The 20,226-nt window shown below is 34.5% G+C and overlaps 1 protein-coding gene across 1 annotated transcript; it reads right to left on the reverse strand.

Moving 5' to 3' along the window:
- Positions 1–1,715: 1,715 nt before the first annotated feature.
- Positions 1,716–18,913, reverse strand: LOC108990737 (myosin-11). The gene is made up of 38 exons (XM_018964802.2): positions 18,374–18,913; positions 16,898–17,026; positions 16,182–16,325; positions 15,929–16,074; positions 15,685–15,841; positions 15,520–15,578; positions 15,073–15,232; positions 14,811–14,960; positions 14,591–14,727; positions 14,358–14,504; positions 14,095–14,196; positions 13,852–13,909; positions 13,674–13,775; positions 12,921–12,958; positions 12,570–12,696; positions 12,293–12,463; positions 11,991–12,122; positions 11,757–11,866; positions 11,587–11,647; positions 11,177–11,354; positions 10,846–11,051; positions 10,638–10,757; positions 9,076–9,174; positions 8,572–8,793; positions 6,264–6,403; positions 4,797–4,908; positions 4,659–4,706; positions 4,269–4,523; positions 4,026–4,181; positions 3,697–3,903; positions 3,425–3,568; positions 3,085–3,155; positions 2,905–3,004; positions 2,774–2,830; positions 2,613–2,669; positions 2,412–2,492; positions 2,182–2,264; positions 1,716–2,075 (listed from the first exon to the last, which is right to left on the reverse strand). The coding sequence occupies exons 1-38, from the start codon at positions 18,374–18,376 to the stop codon at positions 1,952–1,954; spliced, it is 4,593 nt and encodes a 1,530-aa protein (XP_018820347.1). The 5' UTR covers positions 18,377–18,913; the 3' UTR covers positions 1,716–1,951.
- Positions 18,914–20,226: the final 1,313 nt, after the last annotated feature.

The raw sequence follows: 20,226 nt of genomic DNA on the forward strand, positions 1-20,226 counted from the left end.
AGGATATTTTTGTCTTTACGATTAAGTAAATAGGACATATTATAACTATACCCACGTATCGCATTGGTATATGACTAGTTTAATTTAATTACTCGGCCGATACTATAAATTAATTTGTTATTTTCAACCGATTTAGAATGTGAGATGAGCAGTCATAAATTAATATCAAATTAAGATGTTCATAAAAAAAAACTTGAAGTTTATATGACATTGATTGGAATAATTTCATAAGAGAAAAAATATTTGTAATCGTGAATTGCGCAACTATCGCGTAATCATTTTGAAAATAGTGAATAAAATATGAGACTCACATAAAAAAAATTAATTTTTTAATAATTGACCTCACTCATTTTCAAAGCGATTACGCGACATTTACGTACTTCACGGTTGTATGTAGAATTACTAGTGTGCAGAGGTGTGAGGCTTCTGTCTAGAATTTTTCATAGTTGCAGTTAACTAATTTCAAAGGGATGATATATATATATAAATAAATAAATAAAAAACCTCATTTCAAAGGGTATCAACAATACATTATCTAGATAAGATTGATTAGTTTATGAAATTTGCAATTAATAGAATGGATTGAGAAGAGGGGACCAAGTATACATTATCTATCATTTCCAATTTCAAAGTAACTTTATATATCAAAAGATAAATTATATGAGATTGTAACATCCAAGAAAACACTACTTGTTCATGTACACCAAAATGACTAGTCAAGATAAAAGTTAGAATCCTACGAAATCATTTATTTTATCTATTAAAAAAAAAAAAAAACTAATGTGTGGAACTTGACATTCATGCAACTCTATCATAATTAAATAATGTTACATTCACGACGCTTGCACATTCACGACTGCAAGTATCATTTCTCATCATAATTTACCTATCTTGAGTGAAAAGTAACCGATCTGATACATTACAAGGGATATATATAGATTTTATTTTTTATTTATTCCTAGTTTATCATTTTACAAAGAAAGTTTTATTAATAAACATTAAGAGCACAACTCGACAAGGTTTAGCCAAGAAAAAAAAATAACGTAGATCTCAAATTTGTTCCATTTTTTTTAAAGCAAGTGTGCGAGACTTATATACTCTAAAACAGTATTAATCATTTCTCTTTTATTTTTTTCTATATAATTAACCACCACCACCTAGGCAAGATGAAAATACCAAATTCAAATAGGAAATCTAGTATGGAAAATGATAGGGATCCCGTTGGGGCATCCGTTCATTTATCCCACTCCAATTTTTATTTTTAGTTTTTAGTTTTTTTTTTTACGTAGTGATTAAGAAAATATTGTTTAATAATATTGTGAATTTTTTTTTTAATATTTAAACGTGTTAAAAAAATGATGTGAAAAAAAAAACATTTTTTTTTCACATCATTTTTTTAACACTTTTAAATACTTTTAAAAAAAGAAAAAAATTCATAATATTATTAAACAATATTTTCTTAATCACTACGTAAAAGAAAAAGAGCAGGATGCTTGAACGGGATCCCCCGGCAGGATCCCTAGCATTGCCCATCAATCAAAAAAAAAAAGAAAAAAGAGTACAAAATTTATGGATACAAGAAGAAATAATACAAGTAGAAGCTAAGAACCTGTTTAAATAGAAGATAGCGTACATCTTTTTATATTATGCTATACGCTGTTGATTTTATTCCCTCCATCAAAAACTTGTTTACAGAGAAGGAATTGAGGGAAAAATTGGATATTACATTAGATGGGGGAGCAAAGGCAACCCTGCTTAAAACATTGAACTATCAAATAGAAAGATTATTGAAAAAAAAAAAAAAAATTGTTTCTAGCGTAAAGAAAAGGATTATAAACAATTTACAACCCCATGATTGCCTCCACCCATAATAGAGGTTGCCTTGTAAATCAACATCTCAAAATTGGAGATTGATAAAGAGAAAACCAATCCATCTTTGCAGTAAAAGTGATTAGTCTGAACGTGGCAACAAGAAAGTAAAGCCTGTGTTCTCACGAATAAGTGGTGGTGGTTCAACATCAGAGATGTCTATTTGTTCCATAGACTTTGATAAGTCGTCAACTGAAAATGGAATACTGCACCGGAGACGGTAGAGACCGGTCAGTGATATTATAAGAAAGAATAGAATTAAAACAGTCCCAAAATGAAGAGATCATCACGTGATTGAATGTGGTTACTAACCTTGAATCATCATCCAGCAGGAATGAATTACTAACTGCATTGTTAGAATCTTCTGTCATCAGCACCCTCATATTGGAAATAACCTAGACAGATACATTAAGATGGCGAAGCTCAGTCTGTCACTTTTCTGATAAATGTTTGTAATCTTATGAGAAATGGACATCTATAATACTGTCATGTAACAAAGATGACTCGAACCTAGTATGAGTAATGGCATCCACAAAACTTACATCCGTGGAGACACTATGTGTGCCATACTTGTCATCCCAGTACATTGTACTGATCCGATATAGCTGCTGTATACTGAGAACCTGTAAATTGAGAAAAGTTGCATGAGTTCCTGGGAAGACATAACCATCAAATTTTTTTTTTCTTGCTAGTAAAGTCAAAGTAGAAAGAAGTATATCCCTTGCTTCTAATTCATCACTCACCGGACAAAGATCATGACTTATTTCATCTAGTGTTTTCTTTGGTTTTTGATGTATGACCTGAATGAGAAAATAGATTATTTCAGCACAAACTATTTGGTTGCTTCACCATTTTAAAAAGTAATGGCAGGAGATACAGAAAATAACAGAGACCAGAAAAATACCAGAAACCCAATAGCCTGTCTAATATGCTTGAGCTCATCCCAAGATGAACCTGCATACTGCATAATTTTTTGTGGTTATTTAACAATGATATATCTCAAGATCAGGGTACGTGACTGTGAATTCAAGGTACCTCATCTGTTGCCTTATAACACCAATGTTCCAATTCAGCCAGTCCAGCTTTCACATATTCACCATTACTGAAGGAGCAGCACTCTCGCCTTAACAGAAGACTGCAACAAAAAATGGTCTATGCTAGTGATAAAGGAAAGTTTCTACTCTAAAAAAAGGAATTGTAGCAGAGAATATATACCTGTTGAATAGTTGAACATTGATAAAAGAAAATATTTGTGTGAACACTTTGCGAACTAAAAATGGGGGTACCTAGGAGACAGAAGATAACAAACATAAGCAAAAGCTATCTCACCGAAAGTACACCCAAAATGAAATTCTGAAAAATCAGATGGATGACATCCATGATCTACCAAAAAACTCAGCATGGTTTAGTTAATAACAATCATGGTCAGGAATGTCAAAGTAGGCTTGGATCTGAGACTTCATGTCAATGCAAGTAGTATCATTGATAAACAAAATGTTTCTATCGTATAGCGTAGAAAAAAAACAGGAACAGAGCTAAAAGAAATTCCACTCACATGATTTGCTTTCAAAGTGTTTAAGAAGCTTCCAAGGCTTTTTACTATCCCTTGCCAGTGAGCAATCAAAGCTCGCTGCGCATCACTGTTTGCAACCGAACGTGATGACCCCTTAACTAAGCTTGCTCTGGATGTTCTTGGTGCCTGTTCATCATAATTATATAGCAAAGTCTCAGTTTAAGTTAGCTGTAAGGAATAAAAGGTTGAAAACTTTAGTGAAAAACATGAACTGGGATCGTTAACAAATTTACTAAAAAGCCAAATTGATAAACCTGGATGCACAATCCCAGCAAGGGAGAAATTTCTTTCTTCAGATTATCTCGAATCATTCCATAGATCTTTTCTACATATGCAGTAAGCTGTTGTTTAAAAAGCAAGGCCGGGTACTTGGCTTCAACTTGCCGTAGCGTATCCACTCCACCATTTATGTTACCATTGATTAAAGAAAGATTGACTCCTTGTGGAGCACCACGGAAGCTCTAAATGAAAATAATTGAGAAATGAATTAACTGAAAAATGAAGTTTTTTCTGGATAGAAGTTGATATAGCAAGAAAATTATAGTTTCTTGCCCAAGAAGAACAAAAACAAACTTGTACTTACTTGTGTCATCCTCCCAAATAAAGTAGCTGATGAGGACCGACGGCGTTGTGGAGTCATTCCAGCCGCACCACTTGCTTTCAATGTGCGCTGTAGTAGCAAGAGAAGTGTTGAAGCATTGGATAACCAATAAGCCAAGATATCATTGTTATCCTGTGTCTGAAATCCAATGAAAATTTAAAGTGAAATCAGATTTCTGAAAAAACAGAAAAACCACAGTGGTCAGCATATAAAGTTGGGTAAAACCTCGATAGCATTGCCAATGGTCTGAATGATTCGATCAAAAACACTAGTTCTCTCAACTTCAAATGATCTCCAGTGTAAAAGACATTTATATATGATGCAGGCAGCAATAGGCCTATTCGCTGCAAAGCCTAGATGCTGTGCAATACATCGTATGAGTAACTCTTGGTTCTCCTGCTGCTTCTCATTTAGGGATTTTTGGGGTTTCTCCTCTACTTCAGAAAGATCCCTTTGATTTATTGAAGGGCTATGCAGGTCCTGATTTATTAAAAGGTGATCAACAATGGAGAAAATCAAGAAGGAACATTCATGTAGCTCATACTATGAGTTTACGCTTATGTATTGCTTGTTTCATAAGCGTGTGTAGAACAAGTTTTGGAGAGCATTGCTTACCGAAGCTACCTTTCCGTCAAATCCAACATGACTGCCTTCAGGACCTCTCTGTCATATATCAAAGAACCAGAAAATCTCTAAACTATTCAGGACATTAAACATTAATCAATTACACACATTGATGATTACTGAAGTTACCTGAATAATTGATCTGGAGCGTCCTGAAAGGAACTTATTAGGCGCCATGGACACTGCTTGTTGACGCAAGACTTTATTCTCTGATTCTAAATTGGTGAGCTTCTCTTCTAGCCTAATCCAAGATATCTAAATGTCCAGTTAAATACGAAAAATTTAAACTAGCAGTAACTTTCTCAAAATAAATTGTGAGTTGAACTCCTGTATGAAAGTGATGAAGAATATCAAATATATAATGATGTGAATTGGTGCTAGAAATAGATATATGCATCAATATACTCCAGTGCTTTCATACATGAAAGGATTTAGTTCATAGTCTGTAACATTCACAGATATATATGATCAGAGATGATAGCCAAATATGACTCACTTTCGTCCCCACTTAAAAAAAGTTTTTAAGACAAATTATGCGTAGTTTTTCAATTTTTCCTTTAAGAAAGTAAATCGGAAAGAACCTAAAATATGCCGCCCTGTCCTTGAAGTAATATACCTAAGATGATCACAATCCAATTTTTCCATACCATGGGCTTTGAAGTACACAAATCTATCATGATAGGATGATTTCATCGAGTGCCATATCAGTTTCAATGGCCCTCAAATTCATATCGGAATCCATTCATATGATGTATAAGTGATAATAAACTAAATTCAGAAAAACTAGAACTAAAAATAAAAGTTTTGGAAAGGTGATTGAGTTATTGTTTCCATAACCTATTAGATTAAAGAAATAATAATCTGAAGGACCCAAATTGACTTCGTGACAGCTACTTAAATCAAATGGAGTAGTAAAGGGTGCAACTCAGATGCTCATGCAGATTTAATTCTTTCCAACAAATAAAGTCACCATAAAGTAAGCATTCTAGCATGAGATGTCTGATATCCATATTACTTAAATCTACCATTGTATTATATACTATATTCTTTGAATCTTACTCGTCTTTCCATGGGTGGTAGATTTAATTCGTGAAAGTATTTGCAAGGAGATCATGACAAAGTTTATTGTTATTGATAAATTGAAAAGATGAGAGTCCATAAGGCTTCTGTATGGAAATTTTGTTTGAATTGCTCTAAGGAAAGAAAAATAGATTTTTTTCCTTACCTCTAGAAATAATTTTTCTCATCAATCACTATTTAGATGTACTTCGATTTAAGACTACATTATAAGAAAAGAGTTAAAAATACCTTTATCAATGTCAATATATCTACTTTTCCATTTGGGTGTGTTTCTAGTGTCAATTGTTACGATTACTATGCGTGAAGATGCTGAACCGCCAGTTTCAAATTATATATCAGGATCATGCAAAATAAAAAAAATTTAAAAAAAAAAGGGGATCACACAACATCTTATCTAACCCATATGAGTCATGATAAGCCAGTAAAACCATTATGTAAAATATACTGCCGTGTGAAATTTGCTCAACATATAAACTGGCAATATGAAGGTTAGCCATTCTAGAAAGATCACATTACTTGGTCAAAGATTCCTGGAGCTGATGAGCTTTCTTCTCTGTTTCATCTGACTTTTTGCGTTGCTCTTCGCTAGACTCTTGTGCTTCACTGTATTTTCTTTCAAAGTCATTGGCTCGTTGTCTCTCTGACTCCAATGATACCTGCATTGGCATGACCCAGTAATTGAGATGGCTACAATCTACTCTTAAAAATATGAAAATATTATTGAATATTTCCAAACATGAATATATGAAGCTGAAGAACTTGTTCAACTGTTAAAAAAGTTTGCTTTATCCAATCATTAATGAATTAGAAACCTGACATGGTGATGCCAAATATGAGTGTGATAAATTAAATTGTAATGCTGACTATTCCATGTCTTGTCCCTTAGCTTAGCTCAGCTGTTTCATTGACAAAGCAGAGTAAGCTGCAAAACATGCTGAACTTTTCTAAGCTCAAATGATTCTAATGGAGGATGGATCACAAGTTTGACAAAAGGACACCACTTATTGTCAGCAATGATTTGTTTCTATCTAGGAACCTATGTACCACATCTTGTCACTTAGGTTGCCCTATCCATTTTCAAGGAAAATGTGTAATAATTGTAGGATTAAATACTAAATTGGTCCCTGTACTTTTCCTTGAAATCACATTATTCCTTGTGCTTTTAAATTGAGATTTTTTTACATATTGTGCTTTTAAGATTGATCAAGTGAGTTATTCATTTAAAATCCTGCAAGTAAAATGTTAAAAATCTTGATAGGGCATAAGACCCAGCATGCCATGAGGAAAAATTTTAAAAATAAATAAATATAATATTCTAATTTAAGGAAATGATAATTTTTATTAAAAATATGAATTTATTAAAATTTAACAAATAAAAATAATCATTAAAAAAACTGCCACCCACAAGTCGTGGCCCTCTGTTACTGGTTGAGATGGGAGCTGGAGTGGATGTGCAGTGGAGTGTAGCTGGGAAATGGGAAGCTGATTACGAGGGAATCAAAGAGGGAGAATGACAGTTTAGTTAGTTAGGGATTTAATGATACGTTGTCGTTTTCATTAAATAGAGTGTTGTAATTTTGTGTCTTTTTGTATGTAAATCAGAGGTGTATGTAAATCAGAAGTAAATACTGTGTTGTAAGTAGCAAGTGAGGTCGTTTTTGATAGGATGAGTTGAATTCTTCTGATTGTATACAGAATGCTGTCATTTTAATTCACATAAATACTCCACGAGCTGGAAAAAGTGGCCAACTCTGGAATTCAGATACTCATTCCCTCTTCTTTCGGAGATAAGCTGAGATGAGTTAAAGATGGTTTGTGAATGATAGAATAAAATATTATTTGAATATTATTTTTTAATATTATTATTATTTTAAGATTTGAAAAAGTTGAATTGTTTATTATATTTTATGTGAGAATTTAGAAAAGTTATAATGATGAGATGAAATGAGTTGAGGTGAGTTTCCAATCCAAACCGGGGCTAAATCTTTTTCCTTCTCTCTCTAGTTCTTGATTTTCTTGGACGGTGACTCCCTCGAGCCAGTCATCCGCAGAACGGTCCATTACACCCTCCCTCCTTGGGCACCCCTAGGGACTGCCTGACTTGTGCCCCCCTCAGGAGGTCCTTGCGGGGCCATCTCTCAGTTACCCAATCTGGGTCACCACGATGTGGCCGGATGGTGGTTGGATGACCAGGGGTGGCTGTGCGCCACCTATATCTAATACACACACACACATATTATAGACACAATAGAAGTCAATGACTCACATGGAACATGCTTTTTCTTTTAAAATAATTTTTTTATTAGTATTATCTGGTTTAGGTTTCTTCTTAGTTAAAGAGTTTTTAGATTTCTACTATTTTTTAAACAAATTTATCTTTTAATTTTTATTTTTGTTTTTCAGTTTTTACAATTTTCTGGAGTCTTTAATGATTTTTTTCATTATTTTTTTTTTATAGATAATATTTGTCAAGTAGCACATATCAATTACTCATAGGTGCAGATGTGGGATCTCCAACAGTTCACTGATGAAATACTGACGGAGAGACCAATTTGATCAAACTTACAACTTCATGAAGCACCCACAGGTCATGAATAGACACCAACGGTCAGCATACTGTTTGGTAGGTTACAAGTTAAAAAAATAAATTGCATGAGATGCAGATTGTCTTTGAGAAAGTTACCACCAATAGAAAGTTTAATATTCTATTTTGTTTTTATAACCAAAAATACTAGTATCTTTGGTAGCTAAAGGAATAATACAGATCATATAACTGGTTCAACAGAAGACACTAGCTAAGGGTTTATTAGTTGAAGTTTCTAACCTCAAGGCTCTGCACTTCTGCTGTTAGAGAATCTATTTTTTGGGTATCTTGCACAAGAACTTGGGTTTCTTTGACAACAGGAGGTGCTTCTTCAATAGCCTTCTTTGCAGATTCTCGTTCCTTGACAAGTAATGCTTTTGTTTCATCGACTTTGTTTTGCAGTTCTTGCAATGAATTCTGCAATTTTGCAATCTCCTGTGCTTTTGCTTCCTCTAGGTCAGTCTGCACATGCGATCTTAAGGCATGAGAAAATATACATAAAAAAACAGAAATGAGAGTGAGTTCTAGCTTCTTCAAATGGTGAAACATCAGCCAAATTTGAGTGAATGATCTTGAAACCTCATATATATTTAATATATAGTAAAGTAAATGGTACACTGGCAATTTAGCATGGTGATTCTTTGCAATGTGTCACAGGTTATACTTCTGATCAAAGAAGCATACATCATATTTAGCAATATCCTGTATACCTAAAACTACCAATGTGCAGAACTTCAGTATTACCCTTAAACGTTTTTCCAATTGTAAACGCCAAGTAAGCTCTTCCACTCGTTTTTCAAGCTTATCCTTTGCTTCCTTAAGTGCACCTGTTTCCTTTGCAGCCTGGAAAAGATGTATATGGATGTCATATTTGAAAGAGTTACTAAACATGATTTAAAAATATATCATTGATAGATAAAATTTCATGACTTAAATGCCAATAGTGGACTCAATATTCTTTTATATCAATTATTGAATTAATCAAATACAATGATTTAGGCAGGAACACTATGTGACTCTTGTTTCCCCACTCCACCACACATGAAAATGGCTCAAATATCCTCTAAAGATTTGATCATACAACTTAAATAGTTCCAATGAATATTTAAACGTGATTCTCCAGTCTCTACTACATCACATATGATAAGCAGCTTCACCATTTGCTTTAAAATTTTGAAATTACACTTCAACTTGTTTCAATGAATGATTAAAGAGAACAATTATCTATATTATATTACATATTTCTTATAGTTGGGAACATAGGAGATGAAATGATGATGACCGTGTTGCATAAAAATCCACGGCTCCCAACTAATGCCATGATTTCTTGTCGTTGCATATGACACAACATATGCAAGGCTGGTACAAAGAGTCACTAATATAATTATATTTCTGTAGTTCCTGTGATCGTCCATTTACTGCTTACACAGTCTTTCAATTTTGGAATAGAGCCTTGGAGCTGTATACCATCTTCTCTCCGAGTCCACATTGGTACTTGTTTTATGAGTGGATATGTAGGTCTCTAGAATGCTCAAATTCTTTTTTGTTATTCTCTTTTCATGAAGATGCTTATGACTTTTGCACCAGACAGGACAGATTCTATTGGGGGTCGATAGAAACAATAGTCCAGAGGTTAAGCTTTGGTTAAAATACTGTGATCCCCCTCAGAATATCGATTATCTAGGAGTTCTGCATACATGTCTCACACTTACACACACAACACAGCTGTAATAGATTTCAGACATTATTTTTCAAGGTCTTCTATTCTGACTGTAAACTGTTCATTGTAGAACCGTGATGCATTTCCCAAATATTTGTAGCAAACTTTGGTAGCTAAACAATCTACTTCAAAATGTCCCCACTTTTTTTTTTTTTCTTTTCTGGATGGTGAAATGTAATGATTTTTCCAATGATATTCCTGATTCTTAAACCATAACATGCGAATTATATGGTGCAACACTTAATAGGTCGATTGATTGTACAGGGTTTTTTCTTAGACCCAAAGAGAGAGAGAGAGCCAAAAACAATCTTCATTGTATCAGTGTTGATTCCCCATCAGCAAAGGATGCATTAAATGTCATTATCAAAATGGTTCTCATCCCCTCAATCCAACAACCCAGACATACAAAAGGAACTATTACCTTTAGTAATTGATATCAAATCTATGAATTGACATGTATTATTGTTAAACTTTTTGTTTCTAGGTTTTTGCATGGATAGTAGTACCATGTGTATACTATGCGTAACTTTTTCCACAATATAGATTAATATAAGGTATTTTTGGGAGGAAATTGCTTAATACTAACCATTTTGAGCTTCCTTAGTTCTCTCCTTGCAATTCTTCCTCTCCATCTGCATTGTGTCATTATTGTGCCTCTCTTAAGCTTCTTATAGTATACCCCAGCTTTATGGCACCGCCATCTTGCCTGCATTTTTCGAGTGAGTTTATATTGTTGAAAAATGACAACAGTATAAAAGTAGATTTCTAGGTGAAGCAAGTTTGAAATGTATGACCTGAACAAAGATAGCAGCTTTAGTTAGTTTCCTAAATCTGAATTCTTTACGAGCAGCCATTGCCCTTAAACCTGCCTGCAAGACAAGCATAGAGAGATGGAGTTTGCAATAGGTTTTCCTGGCTTGGTGTTTGCGCATATGCTTCTGAATTTTCACAGCAGCTGCCTCCCTTCTCATGTAATCAAAAAGTCTGGAAGCCAGTCTTCCTACAAGTAAATAACCAAAGCATAAGAATATTTTTCCATTATGGGGACTACAAAGTCTCCAAGAAACAACATTGCATGTCGCTGTAGAACTAATTTATACCATAAAAGCTTCTCAGAAGGCTCACCTCTGCAAATTGATTGCAAAACTATGGTAGCCTTCCGAAGTGCAACAAACCGCTTATGAGCAATGTGGGTTCGTATGCGGCGCTGAATTGTTTTTGCTGCATTACTTAGTATCTCAGCTCTACGTGCATCTAATTCAGCCATCTGACCAGCTCTTAGGAAGACTTTTGTTTTGCCTATCTGTAAAACCATTTTGCACCATACAAACAAATTCCTTTAGCCACAACATGGGATTGGATCATGGGCATTCCTTATGCATAAAGAGATATAATATCCATGCATGCATGGCTTACTCCATGCTGGAATGTGCATGGGTCTAGGCATACCTAATAGAAGCTTGTGAGAGATTGGACAAAAGAGTAGAAATACATTTATCAGATGCTTCTAAAAGCAAAATAACTCCATTTATTACCTGAAACCCTTTAAGCCCCTTCTTTTCCAAAATCTTTTTGCAGGCAACCTTTTCATCATTGCTGCCCATAATCACGTGCATAAATAAAGTAAATTATCCAAATGAAAAGTATATGTAATAAATTTCAACAGTTACACTTCTTTTAAAGTATTCTAGAAGGGTGTACTTACTTTCCTTCCAAGGCCTCGGGGGCAAGAAGACCAAATCGATTAATGAATTCAAAGAAAGGACGCCGAGTTGGGTATCCAGCACAACTGATTCTGATTGCCTCTAGAACACCCTACAAGAACAAACATCAAAATAGCAAAATACATGAAGGGAAAAGAAAAACGTGTAAAGATACGAAATAAAAGAGATGGATACTTCTCAGAGAGAGAGAGAGAGAGAGATCAAATTTTACTCACACCACATCGCAGTTGCTGCATGATGTTGACATTCTCAAATATGGCAGGTTTTAGAAGGTTGTTTGGCTTCACACATCTAATGTAGTGAGGTTCTGTAGAATTCAATGTTTCCATCAACTGCTGTAGTTGAAACTGTACCAGTCATAAAAACCTTAGTTGTCAAGTACTTGCAGCATAAGAAGGTTTTTAAGCGTTAAGGGATGTCAGATCAGTTGGTTCATGTAAATGCATTACATTAAGTGTTGTTTGGTTTTCAGGTAAAATCAACCACAATAGCCACTGAGATCACAGAACCAAAGTACCTTAAAACGAGAACCGATTGAAGAAAACTTGGAAGATTTGGTCGTCTCTTCTGGAAGTGGAGGGAAAAGGCCTGCTACAAAAGGACATTTGGAAGCGCCCAATAAGTCTTGATGTTCAGGAACCACATAGTCCTTGTTCTTGTCCAAAAATTGGTCAGATTGATATAGCACCTGGAAAAAATTAGAAAAAAAAAAAAAAAAGTGTAACAAAGCTGAAATTCAAGACATATTAGCAGCCCATGCTTGCCACAATTGATGCTTTGATAATCAATCATACCTCTCCAGCATAATGACCAATGGCGAAATTTGTACGGGACAGTTTTGGTTTTATAAAACGCTTGTGATTTTTAAATGTCTGATACAATTTGTTCGCAAATGTTTCATGCGTTGACTTTGGAAACATGCTGAAAATGAAAAGGGACAAGTTAGAAAGAATGACAAGAAAGACCAATCTGGTGTTCAACTATGAGTTCAAATGGAAGATCAATGTAAGCCAACAGAGCTTTATCATTTCTCAGTTTTTTCAGCCAAAAAAAAACGAGAGAAAAAGTTCAAGTGAACTATGATTGAGTTCCATTCAGAATAAAAACCAAACATTCATAGCATAAGTGAAAGAACAATAGTTTACCAAGCTTCATCAAGGAGAGCAACGATTCCGCCAGGTTTCTGCAAAAGATAAGGATTATAAGTAAATCTTATATGAAATACTCGCCCTGAAGAGATCTCCAAATTTAAAACTACAAGATAAGCATGATAAGTAAATCGTATATGAAATACTAGGCCCTGAAGAGGTCTTCAATTTCAAAACTACGAAATTGACCCAACAAGCTATTCAAAACTAGTGGAAGAGCACCACAAACTGACAAGTTGAACATGTGCCTGCTTGATAATAACAAATGTGAACAAAAAATAATTTCTACAAAAAATTAAACTGTATGAGTTTGGAGGCACTATTGCAACATTGCCTTATGTTTAAATGCAGGCACCCATATCAAAAGTGGATTAGTTTAAATACAGAATAGATCTTTCTTCAACCCTGCAAGTAGCCACTTGATCCGGGTGTTCTCTTTTCTTTTTTTTTTTTTTTTTTGGTTTTGATGGGGGCAGAGATACCTGATAAATGCTTACCACTGAAATCATGAGACCTAAATTACTGTTCTAAAATCAAAAGCTATGATACAGCCTTTTGATCCTTGAGACATGATAAAGCGAATAATGTTGAACAAGTCTGTACAAATACACTCAATAACCTTTTGACTAGAGAAATGAAGGGGTGGACTAGGTTTCCAGAGCTTTCTATATATATCATGTGATTTATGTCCACTTTGAATTGGATAACAAACCAAACAGTGGAGGTTCATGTGAAGGAAGGGATAATAACCTTTTCAATAAGATCCAAGACATCTTGATTATCCACAAATTCAATATAGCTCCAATCTATCTCCTCTTTCGTGTATTCTTCTTGTTCCATCTTGAAAACGTGCTGAAAGTCGCCAAGAGAGAGTCTTAAGTTAAAAATTGCTAAGCTATCCAGTATACATATGTTCCAGAGACATTACCTGGTTGAAATGTTGCTGTAATTTCTCATTTGTGAAATTAATGCAGAACTGCTCAAAACTGCAAATCACATTATGCTAAATCATATTAGAATGAAGTGCCTGACTCATGGAAAGTTGTCGCAGGAATATCCACAATAACAAATTATAATACATGTCCGTGCATCTATGTACATATGTGTATGTATGTTTGTATGTATGTAATGTATCCATATGACTTTATGTATCATATTTATTAGTTCTTACCTGTTAGTCTTAAAGCTTTCAAAACCATAGATATCAAGAACCCCAATCAAAGATTTTGAATTAGGATCCTGTCCAATTGAGACATTAATTTTATCCACCAACCTGCATATAATCATACACAATTAGCAATAGATGAATATCCAAGTTCCCAGTCTCCCTAATAGCTCAAAAATTTTGAAAACCAGGTAATAGTTCACATAGTAATAGTTCAAAGATTTTGAAAACAAACGAAGCCTAAATTACTACAATAGATACAATCTTACCAGTCAAACAATCGAGAATATATCGTCTTGGCTAAACCATCTCGGCTAACTGTTGCACTTTGAGGATCAAGACTCCGCTTTATCACTTCTTCTGGGGTGATCATAACACGCTTACATAATGCATCTTCCAAGGCCGCAGCATCACACCTGAAATATCAATTATTTCAACCAAATGAGAGGGAACATATCAGAATATAAACCAAGATTGTGTTATCAGGACAGAAGGGATATACATAAGAAGCCCTGCAGTCATTTTAAGATGGAATTTGGCTTGGTCATCTTTTGGAACCGACGAATCAACTTCCTTCCCCTTGGTAAAAAGGATATTGCCGAGATGAAGTATCGCAGCAATAACTCTAAAAATTGCTTCCTGAGAGAGAGAGAGAGGTCAGAAGATAGTCTTGCTCAGGTCTATGTAATAAGCAGTTAAATGCTCCTTGGAAAAGGCTGAACCTGTTCCTTCTCGCTAATCCCAACAATGTCCATCGCTCTCCTTGTGGCAAGATAATCATGTGCGTCACTTACACCAACCAGCTCATAACAATTAGACTGGTTAAGATAATGAAATGATTTAGGGTTTCCCAACTTGTACTTTTCAATTTCCTGTCAACATTAACAACTTTAGATGAATGTTCAAACAAAGAGAGATAATTGAAGTATGCAATAACTAGTTAGAAAACGACACATAAAATCTGTCATTCCAGCCGGAAGATACCTCCTGTGGTGCAGCACAAAGAAGGTAGAAGCAGTGGTAGTTGCGTTCAGGATCAGAAATTTGGCAAACACGAGACCTCTCTAAAAGGTAAGTTCTGATGGCTGCTCCTGAGATTCTTCCTTGCTTATCAAACTGGATCTCTACAAATTTTCCAAAACGGCTGCAACAGTATTCATTCATAGACATCAGTGTCAAATCTCCATAACTTCAAGGAATTTAACTATTTGTTGGCTTTTTACAAATGAAATAAAAGGGGTAGCTTGTGGATGCTTAATAGTGCCCTCATCAATGATAAATATGGCACCAAGTACGCAACTATTTAGTATACATTCTATTAATCATTGAAACATATCTGAACGTCAGAAGTTCAAGTTAATTGATTAATCAGATGCAGAAGGGAATAAATTCATCGTCTTACTTTATTCCCCAAGTGGAAGAGTGTCTCACCTGGAATTGTTATTTCTCACAGTTTTAGCATTGCCAAATGCTTCAAGGACTGGATTTGACTGCGATCAGATCAATTGATGAAAAATTAAACAAATGTGAACATAGAATATATTATGGGGTAGTGGAAATTTCATTGTAATATGAAATGAAAGTTATGGAACATACTTCAAGAACTTGTTGCTCCACAGTCCTTCCTTCAGTAGCTACCCGACCTCCTAAAAAGGCGAGATATCGCATAAGCATTTTTGTGGTCTCAGTTTTACCAGCTCCACTTTCACCACTGACCAGAATTGAATTGCTTTTCCCCTCATTGATCATTGCCCTGATTTTAGTAATGTAGGAACGACAATTAACAGTTGGTTCACTGACCAAACATTTTAAAGCAAGCAAACTGGAGAATAAGGACAACCTGTATGCAACATCAGCAACTGCAAAAACATGAGGGCTTAGTTCTCCAAATGGAGCCCCTTTGTATTGTTGCATCATGTGAGCATCATAAATATGAGGAAGTCTTTGGAATGGATTTATGGCAATTAAAATTCCGCCTGTATATGTCTGCCACAATTAAGGAAAGGAAAACATTGTTTCAGAAAGAATATTAACAACTTAGAACGATGAGTTTTTATTTTATTTCTCAAAAAATGAAGGAAAGGAAAGCTTACATAGATTTCATTCAGTTCATATCTAGCTTTTAAGTTCTGCAGAACTCCAGGCTCATGTAGATAAGATAGCTTTGTCATATCATCAACTCCACCAGCAGGAGCTTCCATATCCTTGGGATGGATCTTTGATAGGTTTGTAATGACCTTAGAATCACACAAAAGTGAAATATGAATTTCAGTATCTAAGATAATCTAAATAAAAACAAAAAAGTTATTAGAATTTTTTTTAAAAGGATAAAAGTGAAGCTGCACTCTGTTTTCTGGTTACAAATGCAACCGATAAAAATAAACACTAGAGAATAACTATGACCTGCAAGGTTTTCTCAATCTTATCTGTAAAAGCTCAGAAATATTTACTACAACATGTACTTTCAGAAGAACGCGAATTTAAAAACACGAGCCAGCTGAATTACATGAATATAAGTACTTGGGTGTGGGCTCATAATCCACTCAAAACCATTGATAGGAAAAATGAACACAATTAACAGAGCATCCATTGCAGTCAGCAAATATGACAGAACAAATTACTAGAAGATAGTTCTTTGTATATTAAATTTAATTGATGTACAAAATGGTAACAATATCAGAGACGCAAATATAATGTTCAACTGGAGCACCAGTAACAATTTCTTTCTATTTTGAGTGTTTATTGAAAGAATGCAAAACGATTTTAAATCCAAAAGAAAATTTAAATGTCAACTATGAGCAATGCATACCTTCTTCCCATTAGTCGTCTGGATCTCAGCTTCCTGTCCATTAATCTTTGAAACCTGTCCATCAACCCAAGATAATTCTGGGTCTTCTACCCATACATGAGAACCTACAATGATATTCACCGAAGTTCCCTACAGATGCAGATATCAGAGTGTGAACTATTGCATGGGAAATCTTATCATAAATTTAAAAGATGTATTGGTTTCAGTCCCAGCTTTGAATTTAGTTACAAGATTCTGATTCTAAGCTAATAGAAACTTTAACATTTGAATAAAGTTTAAAAGTATTCCGAATACAATATTTCTTCAAAACTTAACAGCCAATCTCATGTACCCCTTTCCACTTATTGCTTCATGTTTAATATGTTGACGAATATAGCATATCATATCAATCTATGGTGTAATTTCTTATAAAATTTCTAATTGGAACTTTTCCTCCTTGTCTAGTACTAACCAGATAGCATAATGGCTGGATAGTTGCTAACTTGCTGGTTCATTATAAGATTTCTACTTAGAACTTTTCCTCCTTGTCTAGTACTATACCAGATGGCAAAATGGTTGGATAGTTGCTAATTTGCTGGTTCATTAAACAACCAAATCCATCATTCATTACAGATCCAGTGTTTCATTGCAACGACATCCTAACTTCTCACACCTCTCTTTTTCTAAAACTACCTTCCTCCTCTTATCATATATATTGATTATCAGAGTCCCAAAACATATTTCATGGAGAAATCATTAGTGACCACATCTTAATTCTCTGGTCAATCTAATAATCACATGGCCCCGATGGTTACACCTCTCAATCCTTAGAATTTGTCCATACTTGGCTCTAAACGTTGAAAGGTTAAGCAGGCTTTTGTGCTGAATCCAGTCTGTCTAGAAACCATGTATATTATTAGTCTAAGAATACACCATAATTTTTCATAACCTTTTCCCAAAAGGTTCGCATATTTAGTGCTCTCCCTGATTTTAAATTCTTTTATCGTTATCTTTAGCCGCTGGTATCTTTCCCAACCTTTTATATGTGGCAGAAGAATGAACCCCTTGAGATTTAGTAGCCGGTATGTTACTTAAATCTGACCCTCTTCATGGCTAAGCTGGTTTGTGGAACTGGTAAATAATTACATTCGTTCTTAATCACACGTACTAGGACTTTAAAAAAGACCCAAATTAAAGAATCGGTCATCAACGTAATCGTGTGGATTCCTCATTATGTTAAATTTTAAATTTTCACAAACAGTGGAGTCCTAAATGAAAATGTCCCCATAACTTCTTCAAAACAGAGAAAAGATTGAGCATCAACATACACTGAAATAGTGAAAACAACTAATCATTCAATAGACTAGGAAGAAACCTATACCAATAGTTTACAATTAACGATGGCTTCACTCTTGTTGAAATCAAAAACAGTTCAACAGTGTAAGCTACACGAAATTAACTCAAACAAAACCGATTAGCTAACCGAAGCACGCATACCATTTTCAAGATGCGATCAGAGTTCAGCTACACATAAGCTCTTTCTTCATAAACTTCACCTGACGGAACTCTTGAACTCCCCGAGCTAAAATTTTTTCTAATCATAAGAACCATAAAAAAAGCCCACCCATCAGCTGGAAACAGGAATGGAGTCAAGTATGGTAGAACATAACATCGGGAAATGCCATTTTCAGCGAGATTCTGGAGAGGAAGTGAACTTCTCGCTCAAAATTGCACCTTATACGTCGCAAACAATACAAAAGACAACGACCCTTCTGTCGAAAGTCAAGATAAACCAATATGGAGTCAAGTACGGTCGAAAACAATGCCGGAAAATTCCATTTCCTGGGAAAAATTGGATATGGGATGAGGGAAGAAGAAGAAGGAAAGAGAACAAAAGTAAAACAACGAAAGATGTGGGTTTGTGTATTGAGAAGGGAATGGTGGGATCCGAAATGGGTTGTGTGGAGTGACATTCTTCAAGAGGACCTCTAAGTTCGGTGTGATTCCCTTGTGTTTCGCGCCAATGGGTGGCTGCTAACCGAGTCATCTCTCTCTCTCCCTCACTCTCTCTTCCTATATGCGTATTCCCCAACAGAACGTGGAAGTGCTTCTGTTGAACATCTCAGCGCAGTGTAAGTGGTTCTATTGTTTTCTTTTAGAACTCCTCCGCCTGGCCGTCCGATCGAATCTAATTATATGATCTCAAATATATTTATAATTGGTCTTCTTTTGTTATTCAAAAGAATAAATCTATTAATCATTCTCTTTTTATCATTTTCTCACCATCATGTGACATTAAATGATAAGTTTACAAATAAAATATAATAAATAACTTTTTATCATCTAATATCACATTATAAGATAACGAGAAGATGATAAAAAGCAGTACTCATACATAAAATTATACGTATAAGTAGCACTATTCTTTATTATTTATTTATTTATAAAAAGTCATGTGATTTAAGAGAATTGGAGGACTCCAAACAAACAACTAACTGTAGCTAACAAAACATAAAAAGAAAAGTACAAAGAAAAATGCTAGTATGATTCTCAAATGTATCGATCAAATATGCTCACTCATATATTTTAATTTTTTAAATTTTTTTATTTTTTTAATGGTTAAGGAAATCACTAATAGTGAGTTTGTATTTTTTTTTTCTTAATAATTAAGGATGTTTAAAAAATACTTCAAAAAAAAATAAAAGAAAAAATTATTTACACTAGTATGTATATTATGTATATTTGGAGTGCACGTTTGATGCACACCCTAGCATTGTACAAATAAAAATAGGATCCATGGAACATGATTGGGTCTCACCCATCTCTACTAATGAGGAACCACCTTGGCAGAGCCATGTATGCATTCACTGCAATTTTGAAAATTCTCACATTTTATAAAATTATTTTAAAAAATGTTGTTATTTCACCCGTTAAAAAATGTGTGTAGAAAACTCATATCGAATGTCATTTTTTAAATTTTAAATCTTGAAAAAGAACTTTGTTTTCACACTTTTAGGGATCCAAATGCGACAGTGAACCTTAGAAGTGAAGATGAAGTTGAGAAGAGGAAAGTGAGTTCTAGAGATGGGTTTCTACAAACTGAAGTGAAGAAGGAAGTAGTGAATTGGGAACAGAGTTGTGTTGGATCGCATAAAGCACAACATTTTGAAGAAATAAAATCGAGCGTTTTTAGTTGAAGGTTGGGTTGCTGCTTATAGGTAGTGATACGCAACGTTTTCAATTATTAGTTGGGTCTGTAGTCTTAATTGTAACACGCACCGTTTGAGATTAAAAACACCAAAACAAGGCATTTAGGTCACTTTCATTTTCATTCCAATCTATCATGTTGA

This window comes from Juglans regia, chromosome 8 (assembly GCF_001411555.2).
Source record: "Juglans regia cultivar Chandler chromosome 8, Walnut 2.0, whole genome shotgun sequence".
NCBI classification, from domain to species: Eukaryota; Viridiplantae; Streptophyta; class Magnoliopsida; order Fagales; family Juglandaceae; genus Juglans; species Juglans regia.